General features: G+C 32.3%; 5 protein-coding genes across 5 annotated transcripts in view; 2 read left to right on the top strand and 3 right to left on the bottom strand.

Moving 5' to 3' along the window:
• LOC105623453 (RNA exonuclease 4) overlaps window positions 1-502 on the bottom strand; it is a 2,276-nt gene extending 1,774 nt beyond the window's left edge. The window contains exon 1 of the mRNA XM_012204846.1: window positions 456-502. Within this exon, the coding sequence (XP_012060236.1) occupies window positions 456-502 (47 nt within the window). The remainder of the gene's footprint in view (window positions 1-455) is intronic.
• Window positions 503-1,854: 1,352 nt separating this feature from the next.
• LOC105623452 (rho guanine nucleotide exchange factor 3-like) lies at window positions 1,855-5,081 on the top strand. Its single transcript, XM_012204845.1, has 5 exons — window positions 1,855-1,920; window positions 2,209-2,450; window positions 3,309-3,672; window positions 4,120-4,548; window positions 4,641-5,081. The coding sequence occupies exons 1-5, from the start codon at window positions 1,855-1,857 to the stop codon at window positions 5,079-5,081; spliced, it is 1,542 nt and encodes a 513-aa protein (XP_012060235.1).
• Window positions 5,082-5,974: 893 nt separating this feature from the next.
• Window positions 5,975-8,041, bottom strand: LOC105623451 (N6-adenosine-methyltransferase subunit METTL3). The gene is made up of 4 exons (XM_012204844.1): window positions 7,888-8,041; window positions 7,588-7,783; window positions 6,988-7,494; window positions 5,975-6,764 (listed from the first exon to the last, which is right to left on the bottom strand). The coding sequence occupies exons 1-4, from the start codon at window positions 8,039-8,041 to the stop codon at window positions 5,975-5,977; spliced, it is 1,647 nt and encodes a 548-aa protein (XP_012060234.1).
• A 1,967-nt stretch (window positions 8,042-10,008) lies between these two features.
• Window positions 10,009-11,089, top strand: LOC105623450 (cysteine-rich PDZ-binding protein). Its single transcript, XM_012204843.1, has 3 exons — window positions 10,009-10,149; window positions 10,423-10,528; window positions 10,612-11,089. The coding sequence occupies exon 3, from the start codon at window positions 10,662-10,664 to the stop codon at window positions 10,962-10,964; it is 303 nt and encodes a 100-aa protein (XP_012060233.1). The 5' UTR covers window positions 10,009-10,149; window positions 10,423-10,528; window positions 10,612-10,661; the 3' UTR covers window positions 10,965-11,089.
• A 4,663-nt stretch (window positions 11,090-15,752) lies between these two features.
• Window positions 15,753-19,799, bottom strand: part of LOC105623449 — a 37,963-nt gene continuing 33,916 nt past the window's right edge. The window contains exon 4 of the mRNA XM_012204841.1: window positions 15,753-18,850. Within this exon, the coding sequence (XP_012060231.1) occupies window positions 15,753-18,850 (3,098 nt within the window). The remainder of the gene's footprint in view (window positions 18,851-19,799) is intronic.

Below are 19,799 nucleotides of genomic sequence, written 5' to 3'. Positions count from 1 at the left end.
ATAATATCTCGAATCTCTTATCATAATGCTTGTAGATAACAAAGTGTATAAATATAACAAAAAATCGCAAAATAGACAGAAAATTATTTTAAAATATTATTAACAATATTATTAATAATAAAAATAATTTATTACTTTGTTTATTAACGTATTTTGAAATCGTAACTTACTCGATCTTATAAATATAGCTCGAAATAAATATAGCACATTCCAACGTTTATCTTGAAATCTCGAGAACAGAACTGAACAGAACTGTACATTTGTAACCTAACTTAGCAAAATACTCAACTATGATTGGTTGATGCAATTATCAATGAATTATCAGTTGGTATTGGCAGATTTCCTAACCTTTTAAAACGTGACTTTAAAATGCTTTACATCATTGCGCACTCTTTATCGAATCTTTATAAATATTATTCTGCAATCGCGGTAATGACAAATTAAAAAATTCTTACCTGACTAGCATCCAAACAACAAAACATAGAAAGATTATTGTAAACATTTCACCTTGGCCAACAACGCCAGGTGCAAATATTTTCTCGAGGAATATCTTTCAGTAACTTCCGGAAATACTCCGAAAAAACATTCATCAATTGTTTGGAGGGAGAACAGACTTTGACAATTAGTGAACGATAATTTAAACGTAGTATAAGCCAATATTCATAGAGGTTTCTTATATTTTAAAACCGTCTTAAGTGCAATCAAAATGTCACAGCCAATCGCAAAGACATATTATTATAGCATCTTAGGACATTACGATTTTAAAAAAAGAATTGACTAAACATTTTTAACAATTTGTATTAAATTTAATACAATTCACGTATTCTAATTAAACGATTCACTTAAATTGTTGTGATAATTTAACATGAATATATAAGTTAGAAAATAACACAAATATGTAAAAAAATTAATATAAAAATAAATATGTAATACACAATTTGTAAGCAAACTGGAAGCACGTTTTTTAAAAATAAAATTAACATTGATGTCAAATTATATTTATATTTTATCTTAGAATTTATAGGTTTTAAAATGCTTTTTTATATTATATTTATGTATTTACACTTATATATAAATTGTTTATATATAAATTGTTATATATAAATTGTTATTTTGACATATCATACAAATGTTGAATACTTAATACAAAATAACATATAATCACATAATGTTACATCAACATTCAAATATGTTAAAAATTCAACACAAATAAGAGGATTTGAATGGATTGGATTTTATACAATTACAAAATGTTCTTTACTATTTATATATTTATATAATAAATACGCTTAAATGTTTTTGTAAAATGAAATTTAACATATTTAACATATTAACATTCATAGTTGTTGGAGAAAAAAGAAAGAAAGGCTTAAATGGGGAAATTATAAAAAAGCTCAAGAAGAAAGAATATTTTGAATATTTGCAAGTAATTCTTTGCATCTGTACTGTATTACACTTTCTGCACCTACAACAAGATAGAATATGCAACATTGGAAAAAGAGAGAAAGAGAGGAAAATTAAATGTACAGACAGTTCAGTCACAGAAAACAGACTTAAGATGTTTTCTGTATTTAATATAAAAAAATTGTATTATAATATATTGTATTATAATATAATAAAAATCAATGTTGTCACTATGATAATATTAAATTAATTTTCTAAAATATTTATTTTTACAAATGACAATAATAATAAAAGGTGTAGGTGTAGGTAGAAGCGTGGAATGTAAATGAGGCCGCTACACCAGTACAACCGCCTAGCCAATTCATGAAATCGAATATTTAGTACGCACATTCCGAGGAGTTGTACTGTGAAATTTCGAGTTTTTCCTCTTTTTTCTAGACAATTGACATCATGGACGATGAGTGCAACACGACGATCAAGGATACATTCCAGGAACCACGAAAAAGGTTTTGGCTGGTGAGTACATCGATTTGTTCTTCAGTATTCCGAGCGAAACGACGCCTCTCGCAACCGGCTGTAAGTGTAACCGACATTCGAATATCAATGTCATTAATGTCAGCGGGACAGCGTGTTTTCTTCTTCAATTTTTCAATCGTCACGATTAGCATGACATCGGTGTCACATACATATACATCGCAGTACAGGTGTTTATTACAGTTTTACTCGAATTATCAGACGATAATGAAATTGTTGCTGTCATTGATGTTACACTTGACGTTTAAATGCTAAAATATTCTGCTACAGAGACCGAGAAAACGGCTGAAGAGCGATGCGATAAGCGTCAGCTCGATGGACATATCCATGGATTCTGACATGGGTAAGAAGAAGAAACGTCGTAGAATCACGGAGGTTGCCAGCAGCATATTTTCCTCCTCTACATCGAGTAAATCGGGAAACACTTTACATAGATCCTTCACGATTCAGCCAAACTCCTCGGACCTGTCTATCGTTGAGGATGAAGCAGACACGAGAACGTTACGTAAAAAGTAATTGCTTAAGAGTGAAACTTAGGTGAATTCAGTCACTCTGGATAGTGTTAGTTCAGATAAAGGTTGCTTTATCTGAAGTATCTGAATGCAGTGGCATAATATAATCAACTTTGACAATAAAGTAATATATTTATTGAATTGAAACTAATATTGGTAGCTTTCATGAACTGCAAAATTCAAACAACTTGGTTAAAATGAAATTTAAATTTAAAAAAAGATTTTTATCTTTAAATTTCTACTTTCAAAAGGTTACTATGTTTTTTGAATTTCTGTGAATTTGATATATATAATTTTTACATATAGAAAACTAAGCTGACAAAATGGATAATTTTTTTCACTTTGTCGACTTATTATATGCTTTAAAAAACTTGTGAAAAATGTTTGATTTTCTAACATGAAAGTTTAAAGTTTCCCTAACAAAATCATTTTTTTTTAATGTTCTTAAAATTTTTATTACTGAGTTATCGCAGATTAAAAGGAGCACTTTGACTTTGCTCATAACTCCATTTAAAAAAAAATAGATTTTTAAAGCAGAAATTTTGCTCTATTAAATGATATAATTATCAAATTTAAAAAGACATGATACGAATGAAGTAGTGACATGATACATGTGTACATGATACAAATGAAGTAGTGCTACAAACTTTTATTCTAATCCAATATAATCTGTTAAATAACATATTTTTATTGAGAATTTAATCGTTCAAAATATCTATATGCTTTTACATTTAATATTATTTCATGTATAGTAGCTTTAAGTATGCACTAATCTAGTGTAGTGCATTTGACCGAATTCGCTATTAAATGTTTTGACTTATGAGAAAAATTCTCTTAAAATAAATGTCCTAATTTCAGATTGAATAATGTTTCCGAGAGCTGTAACAGTTTGACAATCAGGAGTTGGATGTCGGACATTGCACAGCCACGAGGCGACGAGCGATTGAACAACATATTAAATCGAAGTGAGATCAGACGGCAAGAGGCCATTTATGAGTTATACTGCGGCGAAAATGTATTATTAAATGAGCTCTATATGCTAAGAAACTATTACTATGAACCAATGTCAGCCACTGAAATATTTACACCCGAAGAGTTATCTACGCTTTTTGGCGATCTCATAAATCTCATTGAAATACACAGTAACTTGAAAGATGAATTGTTCAAATTACGGGATAGATACGGATTTACAAAGACTGTAGGACCGACGCTATTAAATTGGGTTAGTTAATTTTCTTTTATCAATACATTTCACTGTACGTCATCAATCAATCAACACTGGCTCTATAATATTAGATCTTAGTTTATTCTAAAGACTCGATCTTCTTCTTGAATATTTATAACAATAATGGCTGTTTCCAATAGACTAAATTTAATTAATTTATTCTTCACTTTTTCTAATTCTTGGAAAGATTAAATTAAAGTTAAACTACATTAATAGAAATGGGCATAAATTTTTTAACGTGATTAGCCATTTGCACAATTGCTAATTAGAAAGGTTAAATTTCTACCAAGATCTCCTTTTCTATACTTAATTTACATAGATTACGGAATGAAAGATCAAACACCCGAGAATCATCAATTACAAGTCCGTCATTCTCATAGAGACATGACATACACAATATCCCATTGTGCATCATGTATGACATTAATTTCATTCTGTTCACAGTTGTCAACATTAAAGAAACCATATTTGGAAAGGTGCAGAACATTAGTTTGGGCGAGGCATTTATTGGAAGAGAAGAGATTTACCAATAAGAGGTTTCAGTCGTTTTTAAAGAAGCGTCTAGAATCACCACATTCCGTCGACCTATGGACCTATTTGGATGTGCCACGTTCAAGGATCGTGAAATATCCACTGTTAATAAAGGAGATCTTAAAATATACGCCTGCTGCTGACGCAGATCATTTGCCATTGAAAGAGGCGAGTAACATATTCTCCGACTTGCTGAAGAATATCGATTTTATCATGGGCAATGCCGAGTGCAAGCTTGCTCAATCAAAAATAAACGCGAAGATTGAACACGATCCTGAAAAATGCATTGCCAACGCCACAGAGTTGATTACAGAGGGTCAGCTTAAGGATACACGTGGGATAGTAAGTTTAATTTCAATTTCAATACAAGAGATAACGCATATATAAATTTTATTTCAATAGATTTTTTTGACACAATTATCATATGTTTGCAGAAATATCATTGTTTTCTTTTCGACACTTGTTTTGTGATAACTCGCCCTACACGGCGCGTTAACAAAAAGTACAACGCATCATTTCCTATCATACCCAAGGAACAGATGTGTGTGCAAGTGGAAGATAAAAATATTGCAGAAATTTGCTTTAAGATCGGAGAATTTTCTTTTATAATGGAAGATGGGCACAAAAAAAGACACTGGGTTGATTCATTCAACAAGATACACTCTAGAATATGCATTCCAGAAGATAAAGTATTCAATACTGACGACAAGGAAAACTTGTTGGACAACACAGAGTTAACAAAGTCAAATAATTGTGTCGCGAGAACGTCGATATCCAGGAGAACTTCCACAAGCAGTATAAATGACAATCTATTTTCTTTTTCCATAAGGAAGAGTTTACTCAAGCAAAAACGCAACAGTATTGGTTATATATAGTGAAAACTTTCGGCAGTTTTTATCTTTTCAATAAGAAGAATTGATGCATTGTACAAAAATGATAAAATGGTTCCGATCAATTAGTACAAAAATGATAAATTAATATATACGATAATTACATATTTTTATCTACGTTGCAATCTTTCAAGTGATTTACACTTAAAAATTATCAATAACTAAAAATTTTTTAAATAATATATTACACATTTCAACATAACAGCGATATAAATTTAGAAAGATTGAATTTATTTAGAAAGATTGAATATACTCGTATTTATACGTAAATAACAGGAAGCAGTAACACTATTACATTTACAATCTGCAATCTTACGCTAACATGAATTAATTTATACGTCATAGAAGTTGATTTTAGCTTCAGGATTTAATCCGCATTAATACTTATATAATATTAAGGAAGAACTTACACGTGTGTGTATACATACCATGCTAAATAAAGCATGGTTTAAAAATAATGTAATATATGTGTACAAATGTTATCATCTATCTCAAAATATTCACGTGAAATCAGTCTTTTATATTTATATAGTTATATGCGTTCATTTTGTATTAGCATATATTTAAATGGTAGATGGGATATATACACATTTTTTGCAATAAATTAACAAAACGTGAAGTGGCTTTAATTTATATTAATAGATGTCTATTTATAAAAATTTTAATCGATTTATCGAACTCTTAAAAAAATGTAAAAAACGCGATGGATACTTAGCAAATTCAAACATTGTATACTTAATAGAAGCGAAGAAATATAAGTCATCTTTTTAAAAAACTTGATCTAAATTTTCTTAAAATTGATATTTAACATTTTAAATTTGGAAATTTAATCACATCATTAATCTTCGTTTAATCTTCTTTTATTGGACGAGGAAATTTTATGGCTTGGTAGGCTTCATCGAGTTTCCGTCGGGATAACGTTTTTTAAAGGCCTTAATAAGTTGCGGATCAATTAGATGAACACCATCCACCTGGTTGCCCAACGTAATCCAGTTGGGCTGTACATTATGCGGCCGACCAAACAATTCAATTTTTCTAGTACCGGGACTCATTCGCTCTATGATGCCATAGATCTCGTCAGGTTTGTGGCTAGTAGCTCGAACCTCAGCGACAATCACATCACTATCCAATCCTCGATTAATACGAGGATTACCCTTCATGCCGACCAGACAATGTTCCTTGCCATGATTTAGCCAATGACCTGTCCTACCAGTCCGTATTATCCTTTGCAATTGATTGGTCTTCACCCAGATGATTTCGTCAACCCTCTCATAACCCCATAACTGCAGACATTCTCTTCCCAGCTCCATAGCTCTGCCAGTCACCCAAAGAAACAAGAGTCCTTCATCCTGAAGTGCTGGAATTCCCAATTGTCTCATCTCATCGTCTGACATAGTGCCATAAGGTAACTCCATATGAATGTCCCATGGTGGATCAGCCATGATCACAGCAAACTTGCCAAGAACAGTCATGTCGAGGTAACGCAAATCACACTGGATCCACTGTGGTGGATACAGAGTCAATTCGCTACCTACGTTGCTACTACTATTGCTACCATTTTTGCTATCTAGATTCAACGTCTTGTTAGATGTGGTATTGCTCGGACTATCGGAGTCATTGATTTCTTTTAGTTGTGCCGTAGGACCATCTACCTCATAATGAACATATCTGTACAAAATAAAAAAAATTGATATCTTTAAATCTTTTTTAGTTTAAGGTACAATTTCGCTGCATGAAACTGCATCTTTAAAAGTAGAAAAAGTCAAAGTTATATGAATATGTATGATTTATCTAGAATATATATCTTTTGAATTAACGAGTTACAATTAACTATATCAAGAAACGAATTTAACTATACATTGATAAATAATAGTATTTTTCACACTCTTACTTGCACGTGTCCATGTGGAAGCAGGTATTGAGAAAACTACAGTCTCCTAAAGATTCATCTGTGTGACTCTGTATGATTTTTTTAAAATGCAGCTTTTTACATTTTTCTGTGAATCCCGGACCACCATTCAATTTTATACAGTCTACTTTTGTACCATGTGGACAGAATTCCATGACTTGAGCTCCTCCCTGAGAGCGAAATCGTTCTGCCAGTGATTTTTCTTTGGAAGTCTGCTTTGACAGCAGATCCAGGATCTGTTCACCGACCTTCTTACTCTCCTTTTCTCTAATCGTCGGCATTGAAATTAGAGACATGATATCCTCGGTATTTTTCTTGTCAACTTTCGCTTGTTTCTCTGGAGGCACATGATCATTTAATTCAGACATAGACATTTCTATGCTTTCGGCATTTTCTGTGTCATCAGACTGAGACTGACACGACGATTGGGATTCTGTTACGGACAACACTGTATATCCAAATACTCCATTCTCTGTAACTTCTTTGATCCTAAAAATGTGCATAAAGTATTTTTTATATTAAATGTATCATATACTAACAAAATGGTATCGCAAGATGTTATGTGAGTCTCACTATACTAACTTAACTATATCTTGTGCAGCCAGTTTCTCCAGAATCTTATGGATATCTGAAGAAGATACATCGGCATTAAGATTTTTACGTAGCTGATCTATTAAGTCTGCAGATGTTATCGGTAGATTAGGTAAGGATTCGTGTAAGATACAAAGTACATCTCTTTCATATTCGCTGTGATCCGAACGTGAAGATGCATTAGAATCTGTGACAGGGACATACTAGTTCCATTAAAGTTGAATAAATTCTTTCTCACCACACATAACAGATGTTAATAGTAATATAATCGTAAAATTATATACTTATTACCAGGACACGCCGACTCTGCTGTCAGAGTGGAAGAAGCCGGCGTGGAAGTGAGGGTATACAATTCATGTCTCTCACGTTTTCTTTTCTGTAGTTTCTCACGATAACTGTTTCTCTTTATCTTAATCGCTTGTATCTCTTCAAAAGCGTCCGACATGGCTCGAGAAGATAGTGCGTAAAAATATAATTTTTGATATACGAAAAAAACGGCTGCAGTCCGAACGTTCCACGCTTAAAAAATCATTTCATCCTTGTTGTTTGTCAAATATTAAACGAAGACAAACGATGCTCATGAACGTGTCAACATGAATTGGACTACGGCCAAAGTAATAATTGAGTTAAGCTACCTTATGTCCGGTATTGATAAAATTAGGCTCATTCGATACGTTTTTGTATGAAATGACCGAATCTATGTCCGATATTGATAAAATTAGGCTCATTCGCTACGTTTTTGGATGAAATGACCGAATCTGGTAGAAAAAACTTTCGCTCTGACTCGCGAACCGAGATATTAATCGTTAAAGTTGACGACTATAGGTTAGTAAATCTCTATTATATTGACAAAAAGCAGCGACAAAAGCGATACGAGCTCAAGCATGCTTTATGACAACATGCGCATGCGTTGTCACGAAATGCGCACGAAATGATGTTTGAATATGTTTTCTTGGAAATAAAATAATATTTTTAAATAATACTTTTATGTCCATATTCATAGCCGAGCATTACATTTAAGGCTTCCTTTATAATTAGTATGTACACATACTTATTCGTATAAACATACAAATAAATATAGGCTTTGACTATAGAAACCTAGACTGCTAATAAGTACGCTGCATCGTTATATTTTTCGTACATGTCCGCAAAAATGCTATATATTTGTATATTTTCATCATATATAGCAAATTTTGAATAATAATTTTTATCGCTGTCGCATAGTTTTTTAAAACTAACTGAGCTTTTGATGGCAATATTTTCGCTTTCATGTATTTGCATTTTCTCAAATTTCTCATTTAATTTGATTGCAGATGATGTGCTTTTCTAAAAAAAAATAAAATAATTTGATGTTGATATCATTGCGTTTAGAATTATTTCATAATTTTTTCAATTGATTTATTATAAATCTTTTAGATTCAAAAATATTTAATACAAATGTATAAATTGTATAATTCTAATAACAATAGATGTATTTTATTAAGAGTGTGAGCGTGGCATAACAGACAATGCATTGGTCTATCATGCTAGAGATCTCGCCTGTACTGAAAAATAATTTTATAAAAAAAAAGAAAGATGTACGAGTATACGTATATACCCAGCAAACGATTGAAATGAATTGAAATGGATTCAAATTTTCAAAAATATGATATTGATGTATCATATTATCCTTGTTTAACACTCTGTGCTAAACAAAGATAACATGATACATTATGTGCATTATGTGTGCAACAGAACGCAGCCTTGTCGACTATTTTAATCCATTCTCGTTTGCTGGATATATTTATTCTCAACTTTACATCCATATATTCGTAAATAACATTTATGTTTTATGTTTATTTACGAGAATGGATTAAAATGGATTGAAATTTTTTTCTATCCGAATACGTATTTTAAATAATGAATACTTTTTTTGGATTTAATTGGATTTAATTGGATTCAATTAGATTCAATTAGATTCAACTGGATGCAATTGGATTGAAAAACTGCATTTCCTATTCAAAAATTTTGAATTAAATAGTATTCACAATTGTGCACAGAAAAAGCTAATATTATTTTTAGATTGAAAGGCATAGAGATATGCTCCATGCAATTTCTATAAATGAATAAAAAATGCATTCAGGATTGAAAAACATTCATTTTAACATTCGTAAATCAATATTTCTGAAAATCTGAATCCATTTCAATTCATTTCAATCCATTCTCGTTTGCTGGATATATTATTGGATACTAATGATATCCGATTATCCGATCGGATAATAAAAAGTATTAAATAATATTGAATATTCGATACACCCCTATTTCATATTCCAACTATTCGTGATTGTTCGGATATTGTCGGAAACGTTCGGAATGATGATTGTTTTCATCGTTTTTCATTATCCGTCGTTACGCAGTCGAATTTCTTTCAGGAATTTTTTCAGTAACGCGATTTAGGAAGCTTCAATACTGAAAAAAATTGATATTGTGATAAAAAAATTAATGATATTGTACATGCGAGTGTTGAAGAAGTAAATATTAACTTGTAAAGGGATTATAACCTAAAAATTCAACGTACGTATATGATAAGAATATAATAATACAACATAATTATACTTTTGATTAAAAATTATTCATTTTTATATATCCATTTGATGTTTCATTTATTCAATTATTTTCAAACAGGCATTTAGTTTTTCGTTGTTCTAATGAAAAAATACATGTAGGAAAACTGAGCAAGTAAAAATCAATTTAAAAAAGGAAGACAATTTATGTAATCCTTTTTTATATGTAATAATAAAATTCATCTTTATATATTTATTATTCATTATATGTAATTATTTTTAGATCATTTGCAATGTTTTTTTTACTTTGATGAAAAGATTTATGATATTGCACAAAAGAGTGCTAAACAAGAAATCTTTTTGAGAAAGGATTACGACTCAAGCTTAAGGTACATACATAATATAACTTTGTTTTTAATGTAAAAATAATTTATTTTTATATACTCATGATACAATACACAATTATTTTCAGGTATTTGTGTAGTTTTATTCTAAATAAGGAATCAATCTTTGTATTTCAACATGGTTTGCGAGAAATGTGAAAAGAAATTAGGCAAAGTTATTACTCCGGATCCCTGGAAAACAGGTGCAAGGAACACAACGGAAAGCGGAGGACGTAAAGTTGGAGAGAATAAAGCTCTTTCTGCAGGAAAGGCACGATTCAATCCATACACCACGAAATTTGAGATCTGTAGAATATGTAGGCAAAAAGTTCATCAGGTGGGATCCCATTATTGTCAGTCCTGTGCATATAAGAAAGCTATATGCTCTATGTGTGGTAAAAAACTCATGAGTACAAAGAATTATAAGCAGTCTGCTACATAATAATTTTGTATTTAAAGAATTAATTTCAATGTAAAGTTTAATATTTAAATTTATATTCACATATCTGTTATCCATATTAAAATTACATATTTTCTGAATTTTTATGTTGCAGTATTCAGACTATTAATGTACAATAGTATCCTTCGCTCTTAGATTATCCAAAAATTTAATCTTCTCCCTTAGTGACATAACGATTCTATCTGTTCGCTTGTGCCTTTCTTTCTATATACAACATCTGATACTCTTCATCTCTATCTTCGTTCATTCTCAATTTTTAATTTATTTCTGTTTTTGTTATTTATATTATTTTTTAACAATTATTCCTTTTCTAATTTAATTAGGGATGAAACTATTCAGATGGATTCCTTTATTTTCTAAAGCATCTTGATAATGTTGTCTAATTTATGTATAGTTAATTAAGATTCAATATCATATAATGTGATAGATTTTTTGATAAATTATAGCGGATTTATTTGTATCTTCTTTTTGTTTATCCTGAGTAGTGTTGACATTCCACAAATAACAAAGAAAATTCTCTTTATATAAATGTATTTAAATAATGTATTATTAAATAAATGTATTTAATTTTTTATACGATAGTTTATATATAACATAAATAATTACTATAAAAGAAAAAAATAATTAAGAACAGGGTGCACATAAAAAATTGATGCGTATATATATATATATATATATATTTAATAATAAAATGTTTACACATATACATACTATGTTTTTTAATAGTTTATCTCATGAGACCTGTACAGGCGCACATAATACAAATTATTAATACATATATTATATAAAATACAAAGTAATATTTTATTATATAAAACAAAGTAATATAAAATATGATATTGACAATATAATGCAGCTGTAAAACTGCTCTATCAATTTCTTTTTACAGCGAAACTATTCGGTGTAAATTAGAGGAGATCGACTTATTTTGTTCGGTTTATTCTACTGATACTCTTAACGATAGTGTACAGATTTTATATTTTTATGATAAAAAAAACTGCGCAACGATAAAAATTACATTATATAAAAATTACAGAATAGAGCCTCGGGATTTGCTAAGCAAATTCCAGCTAAACTGTCATTTGAATTTTGAGTAGCAAAAATATATCTTATGAGTTCCCAATTTATATTTTAAATGATATCTTACATATATGTGTCTTCTTTATCAACAAAGTTTGATTAATTTAGATGTCGCGTTATATTCACGATGCAACTAAATAAGATGTAACCACTGACGAGTATAACACTATTAAAAACCGATATCCTTACGGGAATTTGCAGTCCTTATTAAGATTGAAGTGACTAAAAGTAAAAACTGATATTATTGTACTAATTTTATGATTTATTAGTTTTGTAGACGTGTTAATCGGTGTATATGCATTTAAAAATCAATAATACTCAATTTTTCTTTAAAATTGTGATTTTTAGTGTTTGATTCATCAATCAAATCAAAGTTTGATTATCAATAGAGGGATGATAACTGCAGAGAAAAAAATTGTAATTTTTTGGTAATATATACTCAGCAAACGAAAATGGATTGAAATGAATTGAAATGGATTCAGATTTTCAGAAATATTGATTCACGAATGTTAAAAATGTTTTTCAATCCTGAATGCATTTTTATTCATTTATTTAGGAATTGCATGGAGCATATCTATGCCTTTCAATCTAAAAATAATATTAGCTTTTCTATACACACACAACACATTGTGAATACTGTTTAATTCAAAATTTTGAATAGGAAATGTAGTTTTTCAATCCAATTGCATCTAGTTGAATCTAATTGAATCCAATTGGATCCAATTAAATCCAAAAAAAAATTTTCGCTATTTAAAATATTTGGATTGAAAAAATTTTAATCCATTTTAATTCATTCTCGTTTATTGGATAACTTTAAAAGTGTGTATATTTATTTTTGAAACATATTATAGCTTTACAAGTATGCATATTTATTTATGGAGCATTTATGTAATAAAAAAATCATGAATTTAATAATGTATTAATCAATTTATATTAATAGCAAATTGATTGATCAATTGTCGATAATGTCTGTGTTCTTCAATTATCTCTTGGGGTCCTTTTTATATCGTCAAAAATTTACCCAGGATTGACAGTTTTTAATATAGTATCTCATCGGATACTATGATTCATCATTCTATAAAACGATAATAATCATTTAACTAAAATCGTTTTTTTTTTAATTGAAAATTACAATTGAAAAAAAAGTGTTCGTACTTAGCTCCGGTCTTCTCTACCTATTAGATTTGATTAAATTATGAGGTTTATATATTTTTAACATGATGCGAAGTATTCTAAAAGCGCGATATAATCGTAAGGAACAAAACCAATCCTTATCTCTTTACAAGAATCTATCACATAAAAAAATATATTTTTACAATATTGGTATGTCTAAAAATATACATTTTATTCATTAAAACTTTATACATTTGTTACTAACAAATTATAGACAATAGCATATGTTACCAACATGTTAATCTTGAAATAAATTATATTACATAATTATATTTAAAGTACACAGAAAGACTCGATGAACGACTAACTTGCATCAGTTAACAATAACATTTCTAATACGATAGTACTAGATTCGCATACAGTGAAACATTTGTATCTTCAATGTCAATTGCGCGCTATAGTAAATCTAATATATTTTAGAATTTCTGTTGTCTTTTCAGAGAATATCGAACAAAAAAAGATGTGATATCAAACAAATATTCTAATTACATAACAAAAAAAACGCTCTTTTTTACATAAACTATTGAAATTAAGATTTTCAAAGTGTCCAATATTTGTTTGAACATTGACATTTGAAAAGAATAATACAATTATGCGAAATATTTTATTAATTAGCATTTACTTTGTATTTCACAAGGACGATATTAACGGACGATAATACGCGTAAATAATTAGACGTAAAATTATGATTATAGCTACGCAAATGTTAGTACATTAATAAACAAAGTTATTACAAAGTCCTAGATTTACACATTATTTCGCTTACATGCTACGCGATCTATTGTTACACGGTCTATTATTTGATTACAAATGTCTTGTCTATGAAATTATTTGTATTTCATAATAAACGTATAGGACATATAAGATACTTTTATTTAAAATAAAATATTCATCAGACTGCAAACATTAAGATAAAAATAAAATTGGTGATTTTTAATCTTCTCTTCTGGAAATATTTTTAAGAATTGAAAAAATACTGCGTTTTCACTATACATTTAGCATTAAATGTGACTATCTCATTTTGAATCATTTGATATATGCACAATATAAAAGTGATTCAACTTAGAAAAATGGAATAACCACATTTAGCATTAATGTGTGACGAAGTATGCACAATTAAAAAATAAAAGAAGAGAAGACTATTAAGTATACATAAAATATATACAAAATTATTGCCAGTTTTTAGAATTACGTATTTTCTCATTATATCTATCTCATTATATTCTGTAAGCACAAATTGTAATGATATTAAAAATTATTTTGATTAGAAAGAATAAAAATTAGTGAAAAATGCATGATCTTTTATAAAATGCGCTAAGTTTGCTGCTAGCTGTCACATTAAAACACTGGCCTTACATTTATGTACGACACAATTATTAGGGAAAAAGTATGCATATTTATCACGTTTATCGCTATTTTTTTATTCGTATGACAATAAATCGGACATAAACAGTAAATCTATAAATCTTACATTTGCAGTTCAATTCTACCTCAAGTAATTTCTTCTAATTACATAATTACTCTTTATGGCACGTAGTTTCTCAGCACTTTACTGATTATCTCGTATGATACATCTCGTATTTATTATTGGCATAATGGATGTCTTTTCAATTAATCCTTTGCACTATTTTTGCTAAAATTAATTTCAAAACATCAGGATTCACGCTAAAGTGCATGAGTTTCCAAGTGATCTGTATAAATAATATCTGTATAAATGATCTGACATAAATATATATGGAGCAACCTTATTATTTAAATTTCGGCGCACATTTATATTGATACATAAAAAATATCGATATTTGTATTCTAAGATACTAAATAAATTACATATAGAAAATTAGAAAACAAATTAAACGCAAATCGATAAGAATCAGAGAAACAACATACAAAGTTTCTAAAAAAATTGTGACTATAAGTTTTAATATCTTACATATATATTCGCATTTCAGACAAAGATATTTCTCCATCTGAAGGATAAAACTTCTCAGTAAAACCATTAATTTTTCTAGATGTACAGTGTATGTATTTTATAAGTTATGAAGTATCACTTAAAGAAATGCATCAACACATACGTGACATAAAGTTAATCATATTTTCTCCTTTTAGACTTATAGATATTCGCTTTTTGGATCATTTATTGAGGTTAAACTGAATTGAAGACTGGAAATGAAAATGGAGCCAAATGTCAAAAAAGAGCTAGAAAAATAATTTAAAAAATTGATATTATATGTAAAAATATTCATTTTAAGATTATTGTTACAACACTTAGTCTTGTTTGTTTTCGAAATCTGCTCGAATCAATTATCTTAGAAAGGACATTATCTCAAAGTTCTTGGTATAACATTCATACAATCTTGATTTAATGTAATATACAATCGCTTTTTTATTAAACGCTACAATCGTTCCTCGCCTTCACAAAGAAACTTCGCACGAAGAAATCTTTTTAAAATAAAATGTCTCTCTTAAGCTGAATAATACACAATTACTGATTACTGTTCGCGTTAAGTCGCGAACATTTTAATTCGTATCATCCCTGGATGAGAGCATGATGTTCGTCACGGACTGTGGTTGGCCAGAACCTGGTTTCCAGCGATTCTGCTCCTTGTCAGACCTGAAGATCCAGTGTTCGAACTTCTTGTTCTCTGACTGTTTGATTTCCGATCCTGGATGCGCATCCAAGATCTGGGCTCCCTTGCCCGCTGCGGACTTGTATTCGGATACATAGACAATCTGCTTGTCCGTTCGATCTTCCTTTGGGCTTCTCGTGATATCTGATCGCCTTGGCGGTACCGGTGGTTTCTTGCCGGACGTAGGCTTGCCGTTCGACGTCACCTTGATCTCGTGTCGCGCTGATTTCCGCGATTCGCCGTTAGTTCCTGTTGTTATTTCTTCGTTCTCGTTGTCAGACTCACGAACGCCTTCCCTATTGGATGACACCTTGATCTCTGTGATGTAGGTCATCTTTTGAGCAGCGTTTGGCGTATCAGGCAAAGATGGATGACTTTCCGTGTCCTGCGGATTGCTGTAGTCCATCGACTCTCGGACCAAACCGCTATCCTCACTATTCTCGCCACTTGATACGCTAACGCTGCTGATATTATGATGATCTTCTTTAGGCGAGGATAGGCTCTTGTTATTCGCTGTTATGTTCGTGCCGAACTCGTATTCATCCTCTTCTTCTTCATCATCACGGTTGGAGACATTAACAATACGTTTGGCAAAGTGCGTATCAGTGAACGTAGTATCGATCGGCGATTTTGTTTTGATCGGCGAGTACCTGTCGCATTGCTGGCTATCGGAATTCCGCTGTTCGAATTTTGTCCGATGTGCGTGGAACGTAGAAAAGGTACCGCCATTCTTACCCTCTGCGTTCTCATCCTTGTCCTGAGATTTGTCGAGTCTGACCGATGATTCCGACTTGGACGCGTGTACTCGCAGATGAGTCGGTGTAGATGTCCGTTCTGTTTCTCTTTCCGCACTTTCTTTTGAGCCCATCTTGTCATCTAAGAACGATCGCACTATCACGCGATGTTGTCTATCAGCGTACTTCTCACGTTTGCAGTCGGCGCTGTGTTGGCCGCACCTATCCTCACAACCGCGACACCCCGTATCTACAGTCACTTTTAAGATAGGTTCTTCTACAACTGCTTGTCTACCGATATAAAGTGAAGCATCATTAATGGGTGCTTTTTCTTCCTTCCACTCGTCCAGCTGCGTCAGGTTGATCTTTGTTGTTGGCTCTGGGGAAGTCTGTGAGCTATTCGCGTGCAACTCAAAGTAGCGCAAGGCGCGACTGAAATCCTCCGACTTCTCCGACATAGGATTATTATCCGGTTCGTTTCCGGTTTCATGCTTATTCTCTTCGGAGGATCGTTTCTCGCCAGCCAATTGAAAATCGAGTTCCACTTCTCTTGGAGTCGGACTTTTCACCACCTGGCCATCATTCACGATTCTGGCCAAAGAATTATCTTCATCTGGATTGAACATTCGTTCAGTGCGAATAAACTCTTCGATCAATTGTTTGCTCAACGGCAGGTTATATAATTCGATGTTGGTGATCTCTTGATCTGAATCATTGTTGGGCTTCTTCTGCTCAGACATGTCGTCCGCCGTCGCCATTGCAGTGACATCCTCTTTCATTTTAATTTCCACAGCAGATTTGGAGCGCTCTAAAGTGCCGTTACTCTTCTTTCTCGTACGTACTTTTTCATGCGCTTTCTCTTCCGTTTCGGTGGCAGCTTCGCCCCAAAATACGTCCTCCAAAGTGCCCCACTCATTCGATTTCTTTAGCTTCCGTCGATCAAACGTGTCAATCTGATCAAGCTTCGTAAGATCTTCTGTGGATTCATTGATATCTTCAGGCGGCAACGGTGCTTTGCGCTTCTTCGCCCCGGTGTCAGCGCTCATATCAAGACTCTGTGCCCTCTCCAAGGTTGTCGCGGTCTTGTTCTCGTATTTGGACAGGTCGCCCAGACTGGCTGCTTTCCTATACATGTCATCCTCATCGTCATCTGCCTCTGGCACGGGCGTGCGATGAATTGTGATATCTGCCGAATTCAATTCAATTGTAAAGCTGTTCTGCATTTCGTTATCAGTGTCTGACTCAGAATTTCGTCTGTTTATCGGTTGATTTTCCAGACGATGTCTTCGGGCATCTGCGTTCGTATTTTCACGCGCTTTGTTTACATAATCACACAATGACTCCGAGTAATCAGCGATACTATCGATAGTGTCTATGGCATCTTTCTTTGCTGATAGCATCGCGATTTCGTTGGTACTCTTCGGCGGCGCTGGTGCTTTCCGCTTATTTTTCTGAGGACTCTTGGCACTGTCGGAATCAGACGAGCTGATTTTTTGCATATTCAAGGGTTCAGAACTGCTCTTTCGATTTCTGCGAGCAGCCATAGCAGCGTTGTGCACTTCCGTCGGTACCTCTGACGGTATGTTAAGTCCTCCGACAGCATTCTTGCTGCCTTTGTCTGGTACGTCGATGCTGTGAACGTCGTCAGTAATTTTTACTGAGACATCATCTGCGCGTTGCTGAAGACGCTCATTGCAGAGTTTCTTTTCATCAGTGTCACTCAAAGTCCCGGATTGCCTATTCGTCAGCAGCTTTTCCGCGTCCATCTTTCGCGAATGCCTTCTCTCCAGGTTTGTATTGTGCTCATTCTGATTCTCAATACGATGCACGGTGCCATCTAATGCTGGCAGCACTTTGATGCCAAACTTGTGATGATGATTGTTCTTCGCCTCATCGTGACGCCTTTCGAGACTCTGCCCGCTACCGGGTGTCGATTTCGAAGACTTTAGAGTGGAATTCATCGTAGAATAATTGGAACCCACGGATTCGTTCGGATCGGCTATGAAAAGTCGTTTCGCGACGTTTTTATGACCTCGCGACAGCTCCGGGATTGACTGGCTCCTGTAAAGAGGATGGCAGATCCTCGTTGGAGTCGGACCTACGCTCTTCTTCAGCAACGTCGTCGGCTTAGAACCGCTACCACCGCTCTCCACTTCCAACTCTACGTCGTACGGTGAGGCGTAGCTCAAGATCGTCAATGCATCCTCGTATACCATGTTGCGAAAACTGATTTTCACGCTGGTGATACGGTCGCCTGCAATCAAAAAAAGGAAAAAGGAACAGTGACAGAGTAATTCTTATACAATAACAATACGACGCAAAACGTGATGATAAGAAAAATTTTGCCTCTTATTTTGTAGCGTGAAAAGGAAAACCATCTTTAGGATAAAGAATCTTTACTATTTTATTGAATATTATGAAACTACTATTTGTGATAAGCATCATTTTGCAGGCATTTTGGTTCACGCATTCTTGATCAAAGAGATAACGATTGAAAGTACATTAAATTATCAGAAGAGATCGAAATCTTAAGAATTTTAATCTTGTGATATCATACATCGACAGAAAATTATAGCTTTACAGTTTGATGATGCCAAAGTAATCGTCAAATAAAGACATTTTCTGTTGTAAATTACGCTTTTAAGTAGAGATTGAAAATTTGTTGAGCCATTACCTTTGCCAAATTGAGCCATTTGGTATTATAATATAGCCCGATGAGCCCACTCTACTTACGCTAGCAAGTGTATTTTAATGAGGGCTTGATGTTCCATTTTAATCGTCTCACGCATTATCAAATGCTCAAACATGGCGATAAGTAATACTTTCACTGTAAAATGTAGGTATGTAGGTGATTTTAGATTTGCAGACGACTCTCGTTCGAGAGAGAGAGAGAGACACGTCCATTCATTAATTAAGATATTGAATTATAATTTGTTCGTTCATAATCATGGCAAGGCGATCGCTTTTTCTCAACAGAAAATTGTGTTATATTTCAATTTCGATGAAACGAAGAGAAAATTCCCGCTACGTCGTCGTGTAATGATAACGAGATTAAACGTGAAAATCTAATCGCAAGCAATACAAAGAAGAAGATAGATATGTCAATACATAATACATACACATATATATATATATATATATATATATATATATAATAGAATTTTTCTTCAGGCTCTCTGGTATTTAATCTTTAATTTTGTTTA

The sequence above is a fragment of the Atta cephalotes genome (genome assembly GCF_000143395.1).
Source record: "Atta cephalotes unplaced genomic scaffold scaffold00058, whole genome shotgun sequence".
Taxonomy (NCBI): domain Eukaryota; kingdom Metazoa; phylum Arthropoda; class Insecta; order Hymenoptera; family Formicidae; genus Atta; species Atta cephalotes.
The sequence above is the reverse complement of the archived record's forward strand: the minus strand, read 5'-3'. Positions and strand labels throughout refer to the sequence as shown.